At 42.9% G+C, this 21,740-nt stretch overlaps 1 protein-coding gene across 7 annotated transcripts in view; it reads left to right on the plus strand.

The window, feature by feature from the left end:
* The window catches only part of casz1 (castor zinc finger 1), a 77,422-nt gene that overhangs the window by 38,893 nt on the left and 16,789 nt on the right, over positions 1 to 21,740 (plus strand). For 4 of the 7 annotated variants that reach the window (XM_035951444.2, XM_035951442.2, XM_035951446.2 and 1 more), the window contains exons 2-8: positions 3,342 to 3,899; positions 9,464 to 10,364; positions 12,451 to 12,516; positions 15,013 to 15,109; positions 17,608 to 17,772; positions 19,202 to 19,374; positions 19,777 to 20,642. In XM_035951444.2, coding sequence (XP_035807337.2) covers positions 3,342 to 3,899; positions 9,464 to 10,364; positions 12,451 to 12,516; positions 15,013 to 15,109; positions 17,608 to 17,772; positions 19,202 to 19,374; positions 19,777 to 20,642 — 2,826 coding nt within the window. The remainder of the gene's footprint in view (positions 1 to 3,341; positions 3,900 to 9,463; positions 10,365 to 12,450; positions 12,517 to 15,012; positions 15,110 to 17,607; positions 17,773 to 19,201; positions 19,375 to 19,776; positions 20,643 to 21,740) is intronic. The other 3 variants (XM_035951443.2, XM_023277264.3, XM_023277268.3) reach the window with 1 other exon arrangement.

A 21,740-nucleotide genomic window follows, 5' to 3' on the forward strand; every position in this document is an offset into this window, starting at 1 on the left:
AGGCCCTGTATCTGTGTTTGATTAGTTGGAGAGATAAGCTTCAGTTTAAACAGGTAATATCTACCTCTCTTATATACAGACCCCTCCTGCGTGCTCCGTTCCATACAAACCGAAACACACTGCAGGGAGCTGGTGGGTTTGTGGGGCAGCGCTGCTCTCTGGATTGACAACGAAGCAGAGTTATTCAATTTTCTGTATTTTCGTACATGCGACTTTGACATCCTCCATACTGTGATTACACAGGCAGTTTGGACGTCGGCTGCCTGGTCTCGTATGTCAGAGAGAAGTAAAGCCATGACCCTGCCAGTCACGACCGTTGTTAACTCCCACATCCTTTACCCGTAGCTGCCTTGATTACAGTCTGTGCACGTTCACACAAATAATGCACTTCCAACAGCGTTATTAGGATTTGAAACACCACTTGATTGGGCATGATATCATTCTGGCACACAAACAGACACTCCGCATCAAAAACCAACCAGACCTGTGGGGCTTGGAGCTGTGGAATAGTTAGTTTGTGAGTGCGAAGGGCTAGACTGGAATACAAGCCGTGTCATTTCGGCTCTGAGAAGAAGCAGAGCCCCGCAGAACTTGCACTTGTGCCCTGATGCACTTATTTTTGACCGAAGATGAAAAAGAACCTGACACAGTCCAAATGTATTCAAAATAGTTTCTCGACTTTTTCCTCAGGTTTTGGCCTTATACAGACACTATACGGAGCTCCTTTGTGGTCCTGCACTGTTTCCAGTAAAAATAATGTCACCGTTAACATAAGCAGTTGGAAAAATTAGTTTCAGCTGTTGTGTTCACATTCAAACCTGCCTATTTTTTTTTCTTTCCAACTCCCAGTGCTTACTGAGGTGTCTCCTCCTTGACAATTAGCACACCAGGCTAAAACAGACTGTAAATAATGTCCGATGCATGTGACAGTGTTGTTTTTCTTACTGATATTCATTAATAAGGCAGAATGCTTACTGGACTCTCAGGGAGGTGGAGGGGGGTCGGTCCCAGAGGGAGAAGTTGTTCTTTCATGTAGGTCCCCACAGATTTTATCTCATTGTACGCTATCATGCACACAAACGACTTGAGGTAAACAGCTTAGCGTTACCATAGCAATCCTTATTGTAAGCAATGGCAAAAAGCTGCTGTGGACAGAAACCCGCAGCATAAATAATAGTTCAGACTGCTTCCATAAACCATTGAACCATAGCATGTTCCTCCTCAGGGGGAAGCTCACAATATTTAATTTGTTTTAAATCACGCCCCTACTTTTATAAAGAAAACACTGAATATGTGCTTAAGATGTCTGATAATTCAGTTTGAGGCCTGTTTAGATACTCAGCCAGCAGCACGTGGTCCTCCACTCGTGCTCCTTATTGTTAACAGAAAATCATACATAAATAGGCACTAATGGAAAAAAACAACTGCGTAGGGGTCATTTCCTACAAGGAGCTTGAGATTGCAATACAAAGGAAATCGGTAGTTAAAGCATGAAATACTGAACACAGTAAACAGAAAAAGTGACCTCCACAGCAACACCCAAATGACCCCAATCTTCCTTTGGAGAGTATTTCTGAGGCAAAAAAAAAAAAAAAACTTGAAAATTTATGTCTTCCACTTCCTAATAGTTTTTCCAGCTGATTTTTTTTTTCAAAATTGCTGTCTTCTAAAAGGTGACCCTTTCACCCCCGCCTGCAATTGTCTAACACTAAATTGTACAGTAATGCGCCTCTGATATACGGCCCCCTCAAAACTACATAATTCCTGAAGTCATTGTTTCAGAGAGGAAGCCTGCAATGTAAATACAGTAACTGAGAAAGCATGTGTGGGTAGCGCGGGGCTGCATTGTCTGGCGATGGGGTGATCTGTAAACTCCTTCAAATTGCATATCCTCTAATGATTCCACAGCTTTGCAAAAGAAAATGAAAACAGGATTTTATGTTGCACCGATGTGATTTACATAATGCCGGCAATGGCTCACACATGATTGTGCTTGGCTTTATGGCTGAGGGAAAATGAACAGGCTCGTGCTCGTTGATATAGAAAGTGAATTGAGTCTTTAAGATAGAACTTTGTTACCACTGATAACACGCATTTTTCTCCACCGAAACCGGGTGTCCGTAAGTCAATATTGTGTATTATCTTAACCGTGGTGTGGCTGAGTTAAGATTCAATACAGAAAAAGAAATATTTCTGCATGGTGTTCAGCTGTTTTCACAGAGCCTAAAAGCGGAACAAAATACAGATGCTTTTTGGATTTCATAAATACAGCATTACTTAGAGTCACCTTCTCCTTACTGAGTTTACAGATTGTCCCGCACACGCTGTTGGAAGGTGAACTTTGGTGGCTCTGGAAATAAAGTGAAAGGTAACAGAGTGCAGTTTCTGCCCTAAAAAGGCAGCTCTGGATATGGAATGCCACAGGCAGCTGTTCCTGCCTCATCAGAGGACATGTTATAAAGATAGCCCCACTTGGGTTGAAATAATGCCACCCATTCCTGCCCCAAAGCACACTCTATCATGTGCCATTGTTCAGAGAGGCTGCACTGAGGGACAAAAATGCACAGACTTGTTAGGATATATGATGTCTTGTCAAGTAAAAATACATAAAAACACAGAAACTGCAACATTTTTATATACATGGCACATTATTTTACTTTTAATGAACCGAATCCAGCAGCCTCCACGGAAACAGCCGTTGGTCTAATCTCACTGAATAGCCAACATGAGATCACGGCTCCAAAAAGCCTTAAAGTGCTCAGCGTTTTCACTCCACATCCTGACAGCTTTAATGCTGTGCAGCCCCCCACTCAGTGGCAGGACCACAGCCTCTTGAGGTGAGAGTGAAGATAACATTTCACAGTGTCTCTATAGCGCTGTCATGTGAGGATTATGTAGCCGTGTATTTGCTGCTTGTAGTACCGTAGGGGGTCTGATACCTATCTGCCTGTGGTTTCAGCTGCTTGTGCTTTTTTTCATCTTTTTTTTTCCACCACCGTGTTAAACTCTGACCAGAGGACTGTGACTTAGAAAGATATGTACAGTATCTCTGTGTCCTTCCAGTCTTGCGCTGTTATTATTAAGTGCTTTTGGATGTTAAAAATAGCAGCAGTCACTGTTGTCTATGTCAGTTAGTTTTTCCATTGTGATGTGTAAAATCAGTACAAGTCACTGACGTGGAAAAGCTGGTTCAAACTCTGTTTGTGGTGGTGCTCAAAGCACGTCTGGTCATTTCAAAAACTGGGTTCTCTTGCAGCGGGGTTGTATTTCTTAAATTGTGACAGATGGTTGCAACACCTTCAGCCAATCTTATGTCTGTTTTTTTTTCTTGTTTCCTTCAGCTGAAAGGAGTTTATGCACTGAAACGACCTCAGGAAAATCCAAGATGGCCGCCAAAAGGAAAGGTGGCCTAAAACTCAATGCTATCTGTGCCAAGCTGAGCCGCCAGGTGGTGTTCGACAGCAGCTCCCAAAACGCAGAAGGTGACCAGAGCATAGCAGAAAACAGTGAGCGTGGCAGTTCCCACTGCGATGACGAGACCAACTTCCCCGAGAGCCTGAGCCTAAATCAGAGCCTAGAGGAGGACCAGAAGAGACGCGAGGCCATCGAGAAGTGGGTCAACGGTGAGTACGGTGATGAGCCGCCGATCCCCGAGGATGAGCAGGAGAACGAACTCAAAGTCAGCAATGACGAAGAATGCCCCCCTGAGGGCGTGTACATGGTACAGCCCAAAGGCTGCAGCGATGAGGAAGACAACGCCGAGGAGGCCGAGCCCGTGGCGGCGTCTCAGGACGGCAGTTACCATGACGACAAAGAAGCTGACGAAAGGACTTCAAAAGACAACGCTTACATGCCGCCAAGCGAGGCCCAGAGTCGCCAAGCACCTTTCTCCTCTCCAGGTACATTGCGACTCCAATCGATTCTCTTCTCTTTGTAGTGTGATTTATACTTGACCCTCCTTATTCATCTTAAACCAACAGTACCTTTGCCCTTAAAAACATTCCACTCCACAGTATTAAGGGGCAAAGGCTTAGATAGAGGAGAGGTGACATTGCCACATCCACATAAGCTTAAGTGTGCCCATTATTGGAAAGAGACGCTCTAGAGTTACATTATGAATAGCCAGTGACATTATTACTCTAAAGACAGATTCAACTGGCAGGCCAGGGGGGAAAACAGGAACTTGTGTGTGGTTAACTGTACGAAGAAATTCATAAATGGAGTAGGCTTACAACGTAAGGCATTTAGGCGTTTATGCATTTGCCCAGCAGCTGAGGGCCAAGAGCGCATGGCAGGGCCAGGCTAAGCTTCATATTACACCCAGGATTACATATTGAGTCTTTGATTTTTTCCCTAAGCTCACTAAACTTAGCCACTGCTTCAAGCTCCTCTATTACATGGAAGACTCTTTCCGTTTCTTTTTTTTTTGGTTTGTTTTTTAGCAGTTGTCAAATCCACGAGATCAGTTGTCAAATAAAGTCAGAAATAGGGAAGTCATTTTGCACACACTTGTTAATATCTTGTCACAAATGACAGTTAGTGTTTCAGGTTTGTCTTTTGTCAGCAGACATGAGCATATTTTAATAAATTCCTTAACACTATGTACTCTTGTAAATGACTCTCAGTAACCCGTGTTTAATTGTGACATTATGTTCCCTCAGTGTAATTCACTAATTATCAAATAGATAAAGCTGGCACAGACTTCCAACAGTTGTTCTGAATGAGGGTGAGCATGTGTTAACGGCACAAACAACCTTTTAAGAAAGTGTTGTTTAGCTTTATACACTTTGTGACCCTTGAAACTAGATGCAGACGCACTGTAGGAGACATTGGCCTTGTATAGCAGAAGTTAAAACACAGAGCCGTAAAAAGCAAAAAAAAATTTTAAAGAACCTCGGTTATATGAATAGATAAAGCCTGTTTCACAGACAGACACAGAGTGAGAAAGAAAAAAAGGCAATTTGCAGGTGAGACCGGTTGTTGCGGTACAAAAACAAGTTTTGTTTTGTGCTTGCTCCCCTCAGTTTAACAGTTTTTGGGCTTTCATCTCGGTGTAGGTATGTACCTCAGAGTCATGTACACATGCTCCTTTTGTCTTCATTTCTTTTTGTTTGCACCAACTGTACAGCAGTAGCAGTTTTGGCCACACGCAGAATAGGGGGCAGGGTTTTTTTTCAGTAAATGAAGCAGGTTTCATTTCAGAAGCAAATGAAAAAAGGCTTTGTGGTTTTAATTAGTCATTTTGTTTATTTCATGGCCACAGACACAAAAAAAGCCTGTCTGTAAATATGTATTACTGTTGTGCAGCAGCAGGCCTACACCTTTCCCTCCGCCGGTTGCTTCACCACTTTAAAATCTCACAACAAAGCCCATGTTTGAAGACTGAGGGGAGAGCACGCTGCATCAGTTGCAAATCTTGTCTTTAGAGTTTTTGTTTTTTCCAAGTTGCTCTTTGTTGATTGTAACTAGGGCATCTATATTGCCATGTTTCTGCTCAGCTCACAATTAAAACATTTTTTCCCTCCCTTTCCGTCTTTCTCTCTCCCTCTTTCCCTCTCTCTCTCTCTCGCCGCTGTCTTTCAAAGGCTGATGTGGAGTGCACATAATTATGCATATAAACATAGTGGCTTAATTATCTCTCACAACATCAGTGACAATGTAATTAACAAACATTGCAAGATCAATGAGAGAAACTGCGACCTTCAAAACATTTAACTCCTCACATTGAGGCATCGTGCGGATTTCCTATCAGTGCAAAACCCCAGAATACTTTTCCTAGATAATTTAGATGTCGCATTAGAGCCCTCGTAAGCCAGTCAATGGAAAAAAACCAATGAGTAAAAACTATGAAAGCAATGACAGAGATGCTCATAGCGATGGATCAAACAGGCTTGACCATGACTTCCATTTGCAATTCTGGGTTCACTGTAAAAGGTTATTGTTCACTTCAAGCTATTTCAAAGCCCCCTCTATTTACTGCCTGTTAATTAACCAACCAAACAGTGAGGAAGCTTGAAGCGCGTGTTTTTTTTTTATATGACAAATTGCTCCTAACTAATGCACATAATGTCATTTATTTAAAGCAAGTGTTTATTAGCAGACCAGTGTCCATTTGAACAGAACACACTTAAACTAACTCACTGACATGAACATAAGTAGCATTTTAAAATGAGTCCCACTGTTCAAAACCCAACTGCAACTTATTTAATGTGTTTTTAACAAAATTATGTATTTGTGGTTTTACATAACTCTCTTTAGAAGGTGTTCAGACCTTAGGTTGGTCCATATTTAGCCTCTAGCATGCATCTTTATCTTCAGCAACACCTCTGCTTCTCAGTCCTGCTAGTGCTGAAGCTATGCCACACTGATGGCCATGTTTGGTCTGCAAAAGGAGATATAATGCCCACTTGTTATCATATCTCGGAGAGAAAATGTCGCCTAATTGCCTCAAACATAGACAAGGCAGGTCTGTGTTGGATTTTGCTTGCCTGAAGTGTCAAGATTAGGAGCCACTAACACCGTGCAGATGTTCTGGCGAACATGAGAGAAACTGATGAAGGTAGAAGAAAAAGAGAGGTTTATTTATTTGACAGGGTTAGGTGGTGACATCAGTGGTGCGGCCAATTTCGCTTTAGCCCGTGCACCAAAACTCCCAGCTGGTGTTACATGACATTATTAAGAAGCAAGCCAGATAGTGCTTGAGTAGAAAACTCATTTACATGGTGTTTTAGAAAGGTTATCTCCTGTCGGTCCCAGTCATAATCCCTTCAAGTTCAATCATTTGCCTTCCATTGATAGCGTGTCACATGGCTCTGCTGATGAGCAAACAGACTCTGCTAATTTTTATTTTTTTTTTTTAGGAGAAGGTGATGATAATGCCCTCAGCAGATATGAAAAAAAATGGATACGTTGCTCAGAAGCTACTAGTCTCTTTGCAATAATTAGCAATTGACTCTGCCGCTAAAATTCTAGATATTTTTTTGATTTAATTTACTCCAAAGAAACAATCAGCAGTCCTGAACATATTCAGACAACATTTATATTAGTGATTAAAATGAGATTTAATATATTCCATTTGGAAAATTTTAAAATGGATTTGCTTATTCTGCCACTTTTTTTTTTAAATATATTAATCTTCAGTCAGTGCAGTGTATTTCCTTTTTCTCACTCATACCAGTGTGGGTGGGTCTGCCACTAACTTTAGAGCTATATGATATACTGTGACCCGAGATGCCCTTATAAATACAGTAGCAATAAAACCCAACCAGGGACTAAGGTTATCAACACCTAAATCAAATTATGAGAATGTGTACCCAAATGACATTTAAAATGAACTTGTTCAAAGGTTTCTGCTGATCTTTTATGGCACGTCTCATTATCAGCTCAGCCACTAAAGGAAAGATAACACTTAGGTATAGAATAAGCTATTGTACTACACGTTAAACACTCGCGCATACAGTATGTCACTCTGTGGTTTCAGTACATGTGAAAACACGGTAGATTTGATAAAACGATCTGTGGCAAACACGTAGGTATTTTCTCTCAAATACCTGATCTATTTCTCTTAAATTTTTCATGCTGCTTCGATCCACCAGATACTCTTTCATACTGATCCACTGAGCAGAGGAACAGCCCCAACGCAGTGAATGGAAATTTGGGGATTATTTTACATGCTACGCAAGGAGATGTGAAAAGCAGGGCACAGCGACTGATTTAGCAATAACTGAGAAATATGAGACAAGAGCAGAAATATTTGTGTATTAATTACCTCGCTGGTAGGTGGCGTTATCTGTTGCCAGCTCATATGTGCTCTGATGGTGAAAACAGCAATAAAACAATTTTATTTTTTTCAAGACTTTGGACTATATCCCTGTGGCTGTGCCAAGCTTGGGCTAAGATGGCCAAAGGTTTTACATGGCCCTGTTGAAATGTTCATCTGGTACATTACTAGCATATCTGTGTTCTGGTGCCCTGCCTGATATGCAAAGTGACACAGCAGGAGATTTGAGTTGGATCTGCAAAGTGTTTGGAGAAAAGCTGCCGCACTAGTCCCCCTTCTCTCTTTTTCTTTCTGTTTCTGTCTCCTCTTCTTTGCACAGCTTGATCCTTCCGCTGCTTTCAGGCCAAATCATATTTCCCTTTTCCCCACTCTCTGACCCCTTGCGCTAACCTGGATGAAAGTTAATGGGGCAGAATTAATCTCCACATAATGCAATTAAACTATACATTGACTATATTTCGCCTGTGTCCTTGGGGAAGTTGTCCAATTTAATGGACTCTTAAAATAAAAGTCATGTTTCAGTTCGCAAATGGGCGAAAAGAGGAAAGGATTAGTTCTTTTCGCTCCTGAAGGTGACACAATAATCATGTTGTTTTAAAATATCTGGCTTCATTGGGGGTTTTATGAAATGCACTTAACATGCCATAATTTCTCTGTAGATAGTACTTAAAATTGTGACATTTAATAACATAAAGCATCAGTCATCAAGTAAAAATGTGCAGTTAAAAGTGCTGATGGTGCTACTTCATTTCTAAAAAGCTGCATAAGCAGATTTTTTTGTCTAAAGTTTCTGCTTGTATATTTTTTGCCAGAAATATGGTGGAGACCTCCTAATGTAAGATTTAGAACTATTCTATGCATTATATTTATTTACATACTAGCCTGAAGGTATATTTCCTTATTAAATTAGAACAGAAATTCATTCTTTCATACAGTCTCTTGCAAATTCTGCAGGACTGACTTACAGTGCAACCAAAACAGGAAGAACATCACCTCAGACTGCTTGTTTGTAGACACATAAATGAGTCAACATTTACTGATGCTGTAGCTTGCAGTGCAGAAGTGCCTTTCCTGTTGTCAAATTTAGTAAAGTTTTGAAAAAATGAGAATAATAACAGCATGTTATGTCTAAATCTTTAGCATTCAGGAAGATAAATACTGCACTAGATGCAACGAGTGATCTTATCTTACCAAACCGTAGCAGTATGTTTGCCTAACAGAATATATTCTAGTCTTGTAAAACAAAGCTACTTTATCAGATGTATCCTTTTGTAAATCACTTATTTTATGCCAAAAATTATAAGTAGTGTCATAGTAAAAAGTGTAGCAAACTATAAACTGCAGTCTATACGAACAAAAAGGGAAGCATCTGATAGACTGCCTGAGTGACCTGAATTAGATAAAGATTAAGATCAGTGTATCTGGAGCAGAGGGTAGAATTGAGTTCAGTTTCACTACCCAAAATGTATTTAACAAAATCAATCAATGCACGTATGTATATGCTGTTTCAAATTGAAGCCTTTCCTTATAGTGGTGCCAAATAGCACCAGTGAAGGGCTCTAAAATGTATTAACCTTTAAATTGAAGTTTTCAACTTCACTGATAGCAACTTTAAAAGAGCTAATATGAAAGTGGTGCTAAGAATGATTACATAGATGTTCTTTTCTCTTTTTCTTTGTGCAGGAGAAGCATCTGCCCTGCGAGACTATGCAGCCAACACCATGAATGAGTTTTTGGGAATGTTCGGTTATGATGACCAGCAGGTAAGGGATGAGCTGACCAAGAAGATCAGCTTTGAGAAGCTCAAAGCCGCTACCTCAGACCCCTCATCCCTCAGCAGTGAGGAGGCCTCACGGCGCGCCCGCTTCTCCAAGTACGAAGAGTACATTCGCAAGCTAAAAGCCGGCGAGACCCTACCTTGGCCCATTCATGCTTCCCCACCCAAACCAGACGACCTCAACTCAAAACTGGCCCAAGACAAGAGTGCTACCATGCTCCAGACCTCCGGGTGCTTGCCAGGGGCCGAGGCACAGATCTACCCCTCCAGCCTGGACCACAAACAGCCAGTAGCACCTCAGCTGGGTAATTCTCAGCCACCCAACCCCTCTCACATGCAGAACATGGCTTCCCGAGCCTCCAAGTATGACTTCTTTATTCAGAAGCTGAAGATGGGCGAGAGTTTACAGCAGCAGAACGGTAATGCCTACAAGCGACCCTCTAAGTACGACCTGGAGAACGTCAAGTTCCTGCACCTCTTCAAGCCCGGTGACGGCAACCCTGACATGGGCGGCGCCATCGCCTTTAAGACTGGCAAAGTGGGCCGTCCTTCAAAGTATGATGTCAGAACAATTCAGAAGCTAATGCCAGGAAACCCAGAGGTGTCGCTGATGCCCAACGTCCTTGCAACGGCGCCAGGGAACCCTGGAGCTCCCGGTGTCCCCACTGCAGGAGCAACTGGGGCCAGCATCGCCCCGGGACTCACAATGGACCAGACAGGACACTTAAGTTTCAACGCCTCCGACTACCTGAAGTCCAGCTTTTCCAAGACAGACTCTATTACCACTGGCACCGTGTCCTCCGTTAAGTAAGTCCACTCAGATATCATTACGTGATGCGTGAAAGTCCTCTATGTCTGCTAAAACTACATAATCCTGTTGATTTTTTATTTTAAGAAGCTTTTAATTTGCATAGTGGTACCAATAGAAATAGATATGGTTTTTTGGGGTTTTGTACGAGAATTGTGCAGAGTTCTTTATCTGATTAGAGTGCATTCAATTGGCAGATAGAAAAAAAATCTTTTGCAAAATTGCAAAAAGTCTTTGTTCTTGGAAATGGTTGTGGCTGGTATGAATAGATTTGAGTTTGACCAAAGAATAAATGAGAAAAAAACAAAATTGTCATGTTTCAGTTCAGTAGGTATGAGCGAAAAGACATAAAGCTACAAACTGGAACATGGTGGGACTATATGCACCTTAAACCTCTTGACCTATGCTAAACTTCTTACTAATTAATCTGTTATCTAGGTTTTCAGATATCCAGTTAGCAACCAGAATTACAAAGAGAAATTACAAAGAGACAAATGGTGAAAAAATTTTTAAAAATCTCCTTTGTACCTTTAACAAAAGGTGATGATTTATCAAGCATCTATCCAGTTGCTTTTCATCCACTTTCATCCACACATGCTGCATTTGCACCAAAGCAATACAGGCCTCTTTAAAAATCTGCTAGTAAATCACTTTACCCGTCATTGAAATTCCAATTTTAAGTTTACTGGTGGGTAGAAAAGATTCCGCGCTCACAGGTTTATCTTCTGCACACTGATAGCCTCTTAGTGGAACCCCTTGGAGCTAATGTGAAGCTCACATACACTTAACTGCTACTGTGAGTCAGTTAGCCTAACGCAAAGGTAATTGCTACCTTCACAGCAGCCAACAGGAATGTAGTGTGAAATAGTGCATAGCGCCCAATAGATCCACGACATGATGAGTTGCGAAGGCGCATGAAGTGTTTACTCGCTGTAGCACTCCGTGGAGACTGATTTAGCACAGTCATCGCAAAGTGACTGACTTCTTTCGTTTGGCTAGGGTGTAACAACTCTCCCTTTAATTACTTTGGAGCCATGACTAACCTCCCAGCGAGTCACAGGGGCCGACTCAACACTGCCTGACGAGTGCACTTTAAAGGAAGCAAACGAGGGGTTTGGGGAGCTAACCTACAGTTGTGTGCAGTACCAGTAGGAAACAGCTCCCAGAGTCTGTTTGATTGGTTTTGACCTTGTCTCTAGTTAGTCAAGACCTATCAAAGACACTGTTCAAGAGCCCTCAGGCACCTCTCCCTCAGGCTTTGGCCTTTGTCAGGTTGGGGCTCGGCGGAGCTGCAGTCTTGGCTAACTGACCCAGTCTGGTGCTTGTATACAGGGAGGAGATGGGGTGCTAGGGAGAATGTCTGGCAGCGCATCCTCCCCTCTGGGCCAGATTAACCTCAGGTCATCCCCCGTGTGGAGCTGCTCACATGGAGCTAAATGCCACTTGCGGAGAGGGAGCAAACAGGACTAATACTGCATTACCACTGTTATTCTGCGGGCAGTTGCCGCTGCCAGCTTCATGAAAAGCGACGCAGGTGACAAAAGGCAAACACCCGTCCTGGGCCGGCCTCTGTAATGCGATAAATTTCTCTTGATTTCCTGTTTTGAAATGAATTTGTTTGAGCTGAAACCGGGTCGATTAGCTTGATCCATCTAAAGCTGCAGAGTTGTCTTACATCTTTGTTTGAACTGAGTCCAGACTGATCGGAGACAACTTGACATCAACATTAGAGCCGAGCCCCCTAGAGATTGTCAGAAAAGACCTTTTCAGAGCTTTTTCTCCACACCCCCATTATGCAGTTTTGCATACGAGCACTCACCAAAATACCCCCATAAAAGATTAATGTCCTTTTGCGCCTGCATTTTGCCTTTCATTGGTTGGGAGACCATGCATCAAAGTGTGCGGCTTCCATCCTTGATTCATACGGCACATGAAAACGCTGTTGTGCCACAGGAAAATGTATATTGATAGTCCAAAGTTTGGGAGCGGCTTGTAAGTAAATATTGTGTCAGTTTGTTTTTATTAACAACAGGCAGCCCAACCTCACCATTAATCCTGTCTCTTTTGTGTTTGCTGTTGCATTAGGAATGGTCTGCCACCAGATAAACCCGCCAGCGATGACATCAACCTCTACCAGAAATATATTGCCAGGTATGCAAATCCCTCAATGTGCTGCACCGATGAAAAAAAGTGCACTCAAAACAGAGACGAACCTTTTTTTCATTCACTGATGGTGCATTTTATTCCGTGTTAGATGGTAGGACGGTTTGTGAGTAAATTAATTAAGAAAAGACTCCAATTTATGTGCAAGTAGCAGGATGAAAGAGAAATGCTTGATGGTAGCTTACTGTAAATGGCTGAATAAATGCTCACAGTGTGCATCCCACTAAAACATTAAGAGCACCATAGATCTGGGTATTATTAGCCGTGACTCAGGCCGGTTTCCTCTTGAGTTCTGCTGTTTTAGTGATCTAAAAAGTCAGTCATTCACACCAACCGAGACAAAAGCATCAGGGGGAGGCGAGGTATCTTATTTTTCAGTGGACGCAGAACAATGTCCCCCGTTCTGGATTCATCTTGAGCCGACACTAGAAAGGTGATTATCACTTGTTTGTTTATTCTGTTTAAAAAGAAAGAAAAACAGCATTTGAAAAGCCAAAGTGGCTTTGGCGTTAATGATTACTTCTCCAAGCCATAACATGAAGGGCACAAATCAAAGCCTTGGCACTGACAGACACACACACACACACACACACATACGTACACGTCGTCTTCTGCACACACATACACACACACACAAAACCCCTTCCTTGGACTGATTACATTTTGCAAGAAGATTTAATTAAGGAATTTTTAATGAGGCTTCTGCTGGCACTGCCAAGAACTGTTTTGATATTTGCGCTGCATAATGCATAAAATTTGTCTAAACATCTCGGCAGTTGATGCACGGGGAGGTTGCAGATAAGCCCAGATACAGTTTCAATTTCCGTGTTGGGGTTGAGAAAAAAAAGAGAAAGGAAAGAAGAGGAGGAGGAAAAAAAATGGAAAAGGAGGGCTCATAAAAAGGGCAAATGTACCACCGAGAGGGGAGGTAGAAGTGGGGGAGGGCCCGATTTAGAGCCAGGGCTAATGAGTGCACGCTAATACTAAAAGCCAGCTTTGTAAATACGTTTGTATCCAATCATCGCCAAAAAAAAGACCAAAAAAAAAAAAGTTGTTCATCTCTACGGTTTGATGTTTTAAAGAGCTTCCCTGGCAGTGTTTAGTTGCAGTTTTCACTCTTTAAATGCTTTCATGCACCCGCCATTGCCTCGACACTTTGATCTGTGTATCTCTATTGTAACTGGAGATGTGCTGCAATCTCTGTATCGTGGCGATATTAATATTTAATCTGCTGCTGAATAGCAGAGGCCCATTAGGCCCCCTGACGCGGCAAGTGGGAATTGTCCAGAGGCAAAGTGATACAGCTGGGCAATGAACAGAGGGGTGGGCCATAGTCTCAGGGGGATGTTGGGGGAGTGGGGGGCTTTGTGTGTTAATCAGTGCAAATGTGCATGTCTGTGCCCGTGAAAGAACAGTATAGAAAAACATTAACAGTTGGGACATATGTTGGTTTTATTGTGTGCATATGTACTTCGACTTCTGCTCCGACTTTCCAAAAGAGCCGTCGGACCTTTTTCTAAAGCTCCACCTCTGTCACTGTTCTCCAGACTTACTCACGCAGCCAACTTAAAAACAGTAGTGGATATGCTGTTCAATTAACTTAATGAACTCAGCAAAGTGATCTGTAAATGCAGCTCTGGGATAATCCGAACAAGGAGGGGGAAAAAAACTGAAAGAGAGATGGAAAAAATATTACTTAGCCCCCTTTTCCCCCTCTCCTCTGCACTAGCAGATGGAGCTCTTGGCAGCAGCAGTGCAAATGTTTATTTGTGTGTTTTCACTGGTAATTGGAGGATTTTAACAGTCATCATCGTCAGGCTTATAATCACCACCATAAAAGTGGCTGTACTGTAGCAAGTAGCCACTTTTTTTTCCTTAACCAGCACCAGACTAATACCTGGATCCTAATTCTCACAGATTTCTGACCCTTTGCCCCTCAGAGCAAACCTGTGGTTAACCTGAAAGAACTGAACATTGATTTGACTCTACCAGCAATGAGAAATAAAGTAGTCTTGGGCTTTCCAATGATTTAGCGGCTGTGTGTGTATGCGCGTGATGGGAAAGAGGTTTCAGTGTAATAAGTGTCTCTTACGGCTGCTTTGGAAATAAATGGAGATAATTTGGCTGAAATTGGTGTGACAGACTGGTAAATTGTCGCAACAGAGTGGAAAGCAGAAGTCAGTTTGAAGGTGCGAGTTGTGGAAGGTGGGAGCAGTCTAACGCCTTTGAAAACTCATTCATCTGTTTTATTTTGCTCCGTTTCTGCTATTTTAACTAATTCCTTTTGCTAATCCTTCTTGATTTGCTGTTGATCATATTTGAATGGCACTGACATCTTTCAGAGCTGCTTCATTATTCCGCTTTTTCATCCCACTGATTGTTCCCTGTGCCACGAGCTCTGATGTGTTTCCAGCCTCTGAAGCAGCTAAATTCGCTGCTCCGTGTCGTGGTTAAAACTGTAACTTTTTTTATTTTGTTTCGCAGGTTCTCTGGAAGTCAGCACTGTGGACACGTGCACTGTGCCTACCAGTACAGAGAGCACTACCACTGCATGGACCCTGAGTGTAACTACCAGGTGAGCGTGAGTACTTTATCACTTTTTTGAGCAAATACACATTGACATTTCTCCAGTTTGCTGATGGTTCACGGCTCAGAAAATAAGCAAGTTTTAACCTCACTGGTTAGCGAGCGCTTAGACTGCATTGTTTGACGCAAGGTGGGGTGATTTAAAGCTTCTTTTTTCAGGATACAATAAAAAGGATGTGGTGATCCCAGGACAGACAAATAAAATAATGTGTCATCTTTTCACTAGTGGTCACACCCAGTTAAAGTTAACGCAGATAAAAAAAAAAAAACAATCTGTTGGTTTACCGAACAGGCTGTGGGTATTTACATCTATTCGGTTTCTAGGCGTCTTAGGCCACAGTTGGTCTTTGACAGTTGGCCTTTTATTACAAAGGTTAATTGTAAGTATGCTTGAAATATAGCTCTTTTTTTTAAAAATCTATTTGTTCCTTTTTTTTCTATAGACACTGCCACTGTAAGGGGCCTGCCTTTAATCCACTCTCACGTTATTAATCTTGCCTTGGTCCCTGGAGACGTCATGTATGGCACAGGAAGGAGGGGAAAAAAAACACAAAGCAGATCACAATGCAGGCCTTGTGTTTGCTGTGGCATATGGCTAGGGAGAGTTAGACAAACACGGGTAGATTTGTCAAAGATGTAAAAATAAAATCCAGCTTGAGCGAGCTGTGTGTGTTTTTTTCCTTCCCTTTTCTTCACAATTCTCTGAATTAAGCCATCTCCAGCTGTAATCTCCTGTCTGCTCCCGATCAGCAGAGATTACTGCTTGATAAATATTGTTTATGAGGTGAAAAGCATTACAGATCTAAGCTTTCATTTTCTGCATGAATCCCGCTTCACAGTCTGATGAGACACATTCTTGGAGGAATACAAAGGAAAATCATTTCATGTCATTATTTAGAGTGTTAGTTCAGGTTATCATGGCAATTTCCACGGTCAGGTCCACATTTCTCTGTTGCTTTCGCGTTGCGTGGAAACACAGATATGCTTTGGAAGCCAGCTCTCGGGATGTCAATACACTGAAAAAAACAGGCAGGCAGTGATGAGCAGCCCCTTTCAAAGCGATAACTCATGAAATGTTACATGACACACACTCCTGGAATATTATCCCACTGCCAGCCTCCGGGCGATTGGCTGAGTCTTAACATTCTCCTTTCATGGGCTTGTACATGAGGGAGAGTGTGCATCTTGCCACACTAGTGGGAATCCTAAAATAAATGTAGCAAGTGGCTCCCAACCTTCATCACCACTCAACTGAAAATGAGATCTTTTTCCCAGTCAGCTCTCTTCATGGCCTATTTTGGACGGCTTGATGGATCGAATGTACCATGACCGCAGTTCAACTTATCTTCCGGTCGTCATCAACTATTACCAAAAAGCTCAAAGCGCAGAGATCTGCGTTTTAACAGCTTATTCAAAAAGAGACAAATCTGAAGCATGCATCAATTAGATTAAAAATCCTAATGAAGTGTGTGCTCCTACAGGAGTCTAACATCTCAGAAATATACAGTGGGAAACATTCCAAGAGCAGGGGAATGAACAGCTGTGTGAGATCTTAGCTTTTTACTTGTGCGCAAGTGGAACACATGACACAAAGCAATTACCCTACTTTGTACAGCAATTAGTTGCTTTTTAGAATAGTTCTTTCTGATGTTTTTCCCTCAACTGGAGATAAATATGGATTGAAGACAGAACTGTCTCATTGATTTAAGCTTCTCCTGTTACAGTTTCTGTAACATCAGCTTAAACCCAATTACAGCAGATTTGGTTGCTGCAGGTCTCTGTGGAGTGACTTTTCTGTTTCCCCTTCCTGACTCCTGGGTGTGGGAGGGATTTTTTTTATTTATTTAGCTGGTAATTTTAGAAGGCGGGTCTCTTAGCATATTCACTCATCATTACAGGCAAAACCTGTACCAAAAGCGAGTGTTAATGCTTTAATTAAAAACGGAATCATATCTTGGCGAATTGAAAGGGAAACAGTTTTTTGGTTGACTTGTTTGTTTGTTTGTTTCTGTTGTCTTCGGTTTTCCCCTGTGCATGTCTAAGAAACCATCTGCATGGAACATAATTTTTCCAGAGCAAAAAAACATCAGAACTGTGATCTTGCATGTCAATTGATTCATCTTAATTCGAAAAATACATTTTGCTGGAAGGGAAAAAAATGGAGACGAGGGGCGTATGGGGAACATACTTCGTGTTCCATGTGGAAGCCTCTTCTCCTGCAGCTCCCCGAGTCCCCGACCCTCTGCTGCTGCATTTGGATAGGACACAACTTTGAGATATGCAAAGTAAATCAATAACTACAGAACGAGTCATCTTTAAAGACATACTGGTGCTCTCCATTGCAGTGTGTACATCCCTCCCCAACTGCCAACTGGCTCCTGCATGTTGCAGCTGCTGCTTCTACAGAGATAAAGTGACTTGTTGCTGATTCTGTGACTGGTTTAAATAAACACCAACCTGTTGCCGTACATTTTCCCCCTCCCCTTTTTGCAGAGGTTTACCAGTAAGCAGGATGTAATCAGGCACTACAACATGCACAAGAAGAGGGACAACTCCCTGCAGCATGGCTTCATGCGGTTCAGCCCTCTGGACGACTGCAGCGTCTACTACCATGGCTGCCACCTCAATGGAAAAAGCACCCATTACCACTGCATGCAGGTACACTATACAGTTCCTCCTCCACCCACACACAGAGCCACAATAAACCCACTAACCTGTACAGTAGGAGTGCATGCAGGCATATGCACACACACATGGAAACATTTGTGACATCATTTTGTTTAAAACAGGATAAGACGGATAAAAAAGCTGTCTCATTGCGGCCCGATATGAATTATACCCGAATCTGGCAAATCAGGTCACACACAAGACAAACACAACTTCAGGATGTTCACACGGTTTGTCCTACATATATGAAATGGAATCCGTTCGACACTTTTTCCATTTAAACCAAAGTGTCTTTAAAGAGCAGTTTGGGCACAAAGTAAACGAGAAAGAAAAAGGAAAGTGAAAAACAGTTGAATACATGTGAGGCGGCTCGTGCTTCTCCCCACCTCTCCTCTCTCTCGCTCCTTAATTGGCATGGATAAAATTCAGTTAGGTGTTTATATAAACTACACATTTTTCATCTTTTAGTACCAAGCAGCCAGTTGAAGATTATTCCCCCTTCTGGATTTGTTTAATTTTTTTTACATCTGCTTATTTTCAACGTGTCATTGTGCCGAGAGCTTTCTCGCCGGCAGGGCAGCGGCACAGCGGAGGATGGCTTGAGATATATTCTTTTTTAAACCCCTCTAACAGCGTAATTGTTATTAGGACATTTCAGCCCTTGTTTTAACAGTCCCTGAGAACCTGCAGATGTTGGCATCGGCTCTCTTGATTTAGGGGGATAAAAAACAGAGTGGCATTTTTTTCATTGTTTGACTCAATATGGAGAAGTTGCCCGGTTTGCGCGGGTGAAAAGTGCCACGGTTGATATACAATTGCTGCTTTTAATTCAAACATTACCTGTTTTTTTCCCCCTCTTTGTTGGCTCTGAGGGCGCCTGTGTACAACATTTTAAACTAAAGACTGAAGACAGTCATCTTACTCTGGTCTGCTTTCCTCTGCCCCCTCCACCTCTGAAATCTGTTCTCAGAGTTACAGTAAGTTTGTGATGACTCCACTGTCACACTTCAAATATGAATTTCATTTTCTTAAAGGCTGCTTTGCCAGGAAAGCACTGTAGTTTCTGCAGCTTTCTGTGGCCGCTGCCTCTTTCAGTCACTTTTTTTTTTCTCTTTTATTTTTCCAATTGTCACAATGGCAAGATTGTTTCCAGTTCCTCGGTTTGACATGAAACTCGTAGTGCTCTGCAGCGCATTACCACAAATGAAATTGTGAATGTAAGAAAACAACATTCTTCTACCCATTTCTAGGCCACTAGCATTTTCTCAACCACAATAGGCGTCCGTTCTCTATAGCTTGTACAGTATATCACATCTGAAGTGCAGGTTTTTTCAAGCCATGCTCTCAAACTGAAACTCACAGGCATGTCTGTGGACCCAGATCTTGCTTTCAGTTGCCATGTTTCGTCTCTGCTCTGCAGGTGGGATGCAGCAAGGTGTACACCAGCACCTCAGATGTCATGACCCATGAGAACTTCCATAAAAAGAATGCTCAGCTGATCAACGATGGCTTCCAGAGATTTCGCGCCACTGAGGACTGCGGCACAGTCGGGTGTCAGTTTTATGGGCAGAAGACTACACACTTCCACTGCAGGTAAATAGACCTAGTGTTGTGCTGTGGAAATTCCTCCACAGAATCCTTTTACATTGATAAAACCTACTTTTCTTATTTTTAAAATTAGTATTATCATAATGTGGTGTGACTTAATCACCATGGTAGAACTTTACATAAAAACAAAAGCCAAGAAATCTGCATCAGAAAAAAGGACTATAAGCACATTATTTTAAAGTAAATACCTGATAGTCACCACACAGTGTTGTATTCCCAGAAGTAAGATCACAACGGTTGCTCATGGTGATGCCTCAGTTATTATTCCTCCATTGTGAAGTATTTGAATCATGAAGTCTCTCTTTATGCTTAGGTACTGAGGAGACTTTGTAACAGAGAATCATCCCTAATCATATTTTGTCTTGTTATTTTCCATTCGTTTTTCAGGCGCCCAGGCTGCACATTCACTTTCAAGAACAAGTGTGACATTGAGAAGCACAAGAGCTACCACATAAAGGACGATGCCTACGCCAAAGATGGCTTCAAGAAGTTCTACAAGTACGAGGAATGCAAGTACGAGGGCTGCGTGTACAGCAAGGCCACCAACCACTTCCACTGTATCCGCTCCGGCTGCGGCTTCACCTTTACCTCCACCAGCCAGATGACCTCCCACAAACGCAAACACGAGCGCCGGCACATCCGCTCCTCCGGCGTCATGGGCCTCCCCTCCACCTTCCTGGCACCCAAGGATGAGCCGGAGGAGTCGAGCAACGACGACCTGATGGACTTCTCGACGATCAGCAGCAAGAACTCCAGCCTGAGTGCCTCGCCTACCACCCAGCAGTCCACCACTGTACCGCACCTGTTGGCCGCGCCCACCACCGCAGTCTCCTCCTCCACGTCGAGCCACAACCTCAAGCTCACCCCCTCGCTGCCCAGCGCAGGCCAGCGTATGTCCAGCCTGCTGTCTCAGGCGCTGCCCAGCAACATGCCGGTGGCCCTCGCTCTGTCCAACAGCGCTCTGGCCACCTCCAACCCGTTCTTCCCCCTCATGCCCAGGCTGCCTCTCCAGCCGCCCGCACCAGCCGCTAGCCTGATTTCAGCCGTATCTTCTGGGGCCCACTCCATGCCCACCGACTCGCTGACCCAAGGCTGCTCCACGGTGGGGGCGGACGGAGCCATGGCGTCCACCCCGACCTCCTTTGCCACCTCCTCCATCATGGAGAAGATCTCGGCGAGCAAAGGTCTGATATCACCCATGATGGCCAGACTGGCGGCTGCTGCCCTGAAGCCCTCCAACAACCCAGACGCAGGTCAGTCACAGTCCAATCACACACTGGGAGATAATAGTTTGCACACAAACTAGGTCATATTTTATTTCAAATATATAAGGACAAGTGTTTGCTTTCCAGCTGAAGGTTCATCTTTGTTTGGTTTTCTTCCTCATTATGGTCAGAATGAGACAAAAGTATCAAAACGCATGACAAATAATAACCTTTTGAACTACGCCATAACCAAAGATTATATACTACATGCGTACGAACAGCTACATCCTTTTTTCGGTGTGGACAGAGCAGAGAAAGTGCACTCAGAGGTCATTTCTGTAACTATCCCACAGCGGAGAGGCAGGCAGAAAAACCGCCGCTTTCAGGCTTAAAGGGACATACCGGAGGCACGGTCCTCTGCTCGGGGCTTGTTATTGTGTTGATCGTTTGCTAGATACCCACAATCCATTTGGAGATAAATGCGCTGACAGGGGAGAGTAGAGCCTGTAAAAGTCTCTTATGATGTTCGGAGTGGGGGCTCCTGGGGCTTGTGTTGAACATGTTTCCTCATCATTGGTCTCTTATCTCTGTCTGCGCCCGTTCCAAGCAAATGGAGGTGGAATGAAATTAAGTTCAGAAATTGCAAGAACAAAAAAAAAAATGTTTTTTTTTTCCCTCTTTTCGTATCCTCTATGCAAACTGATAAAAAAACAGAAATCACTCAGGCAGAAATGACTCAATGCACCAGAGCTAAGAAACAGGCTGTTTTTTTTGTGCTGAAACAAGAACTCAGACACACTTGCATGCATCGGCAAAGACACACTTTTTGAATTTCTAGAAACCTTCTGTTTCCACAAAAACATGTCAATATCTATTTAGCATAAACATAATTCACATAAATTTTGGAGGTAATTGGCCCGTCTGTGTTTATCATATTTCTCTAAACAAAGCCTCAGAAACTGAAAATGAAGCTAAAGTATTCAATTTCTAATGCACTGCACAGCACAGTCTTGCAGTGGGGTCTTTTCTGCGTTGAGCCTGAGCAGGTGGGGTGTGGATTTTAAATGGGACGGCTCCGGATGTTGGGACAGGGAAGGATTAGAATTCCTGGTGGTGCTCCTGGAGCAGGACAAGCCCTGGGAGGGA

This window comes from Amphiprion ocellaris, chromosome 8 (assembly GCF_022539595.1).
Source record: "Amphiprion ocellaris isolate individual 3 ecotype Okinawa chromosome 8, ASM2253959v1, whole genome shotgun sequence".
NCBI lineage: Eukaryota > Metazoa > Chordata > Actinopteri > Pomacentridae > Amphiprion > Amphiprion ocellaris.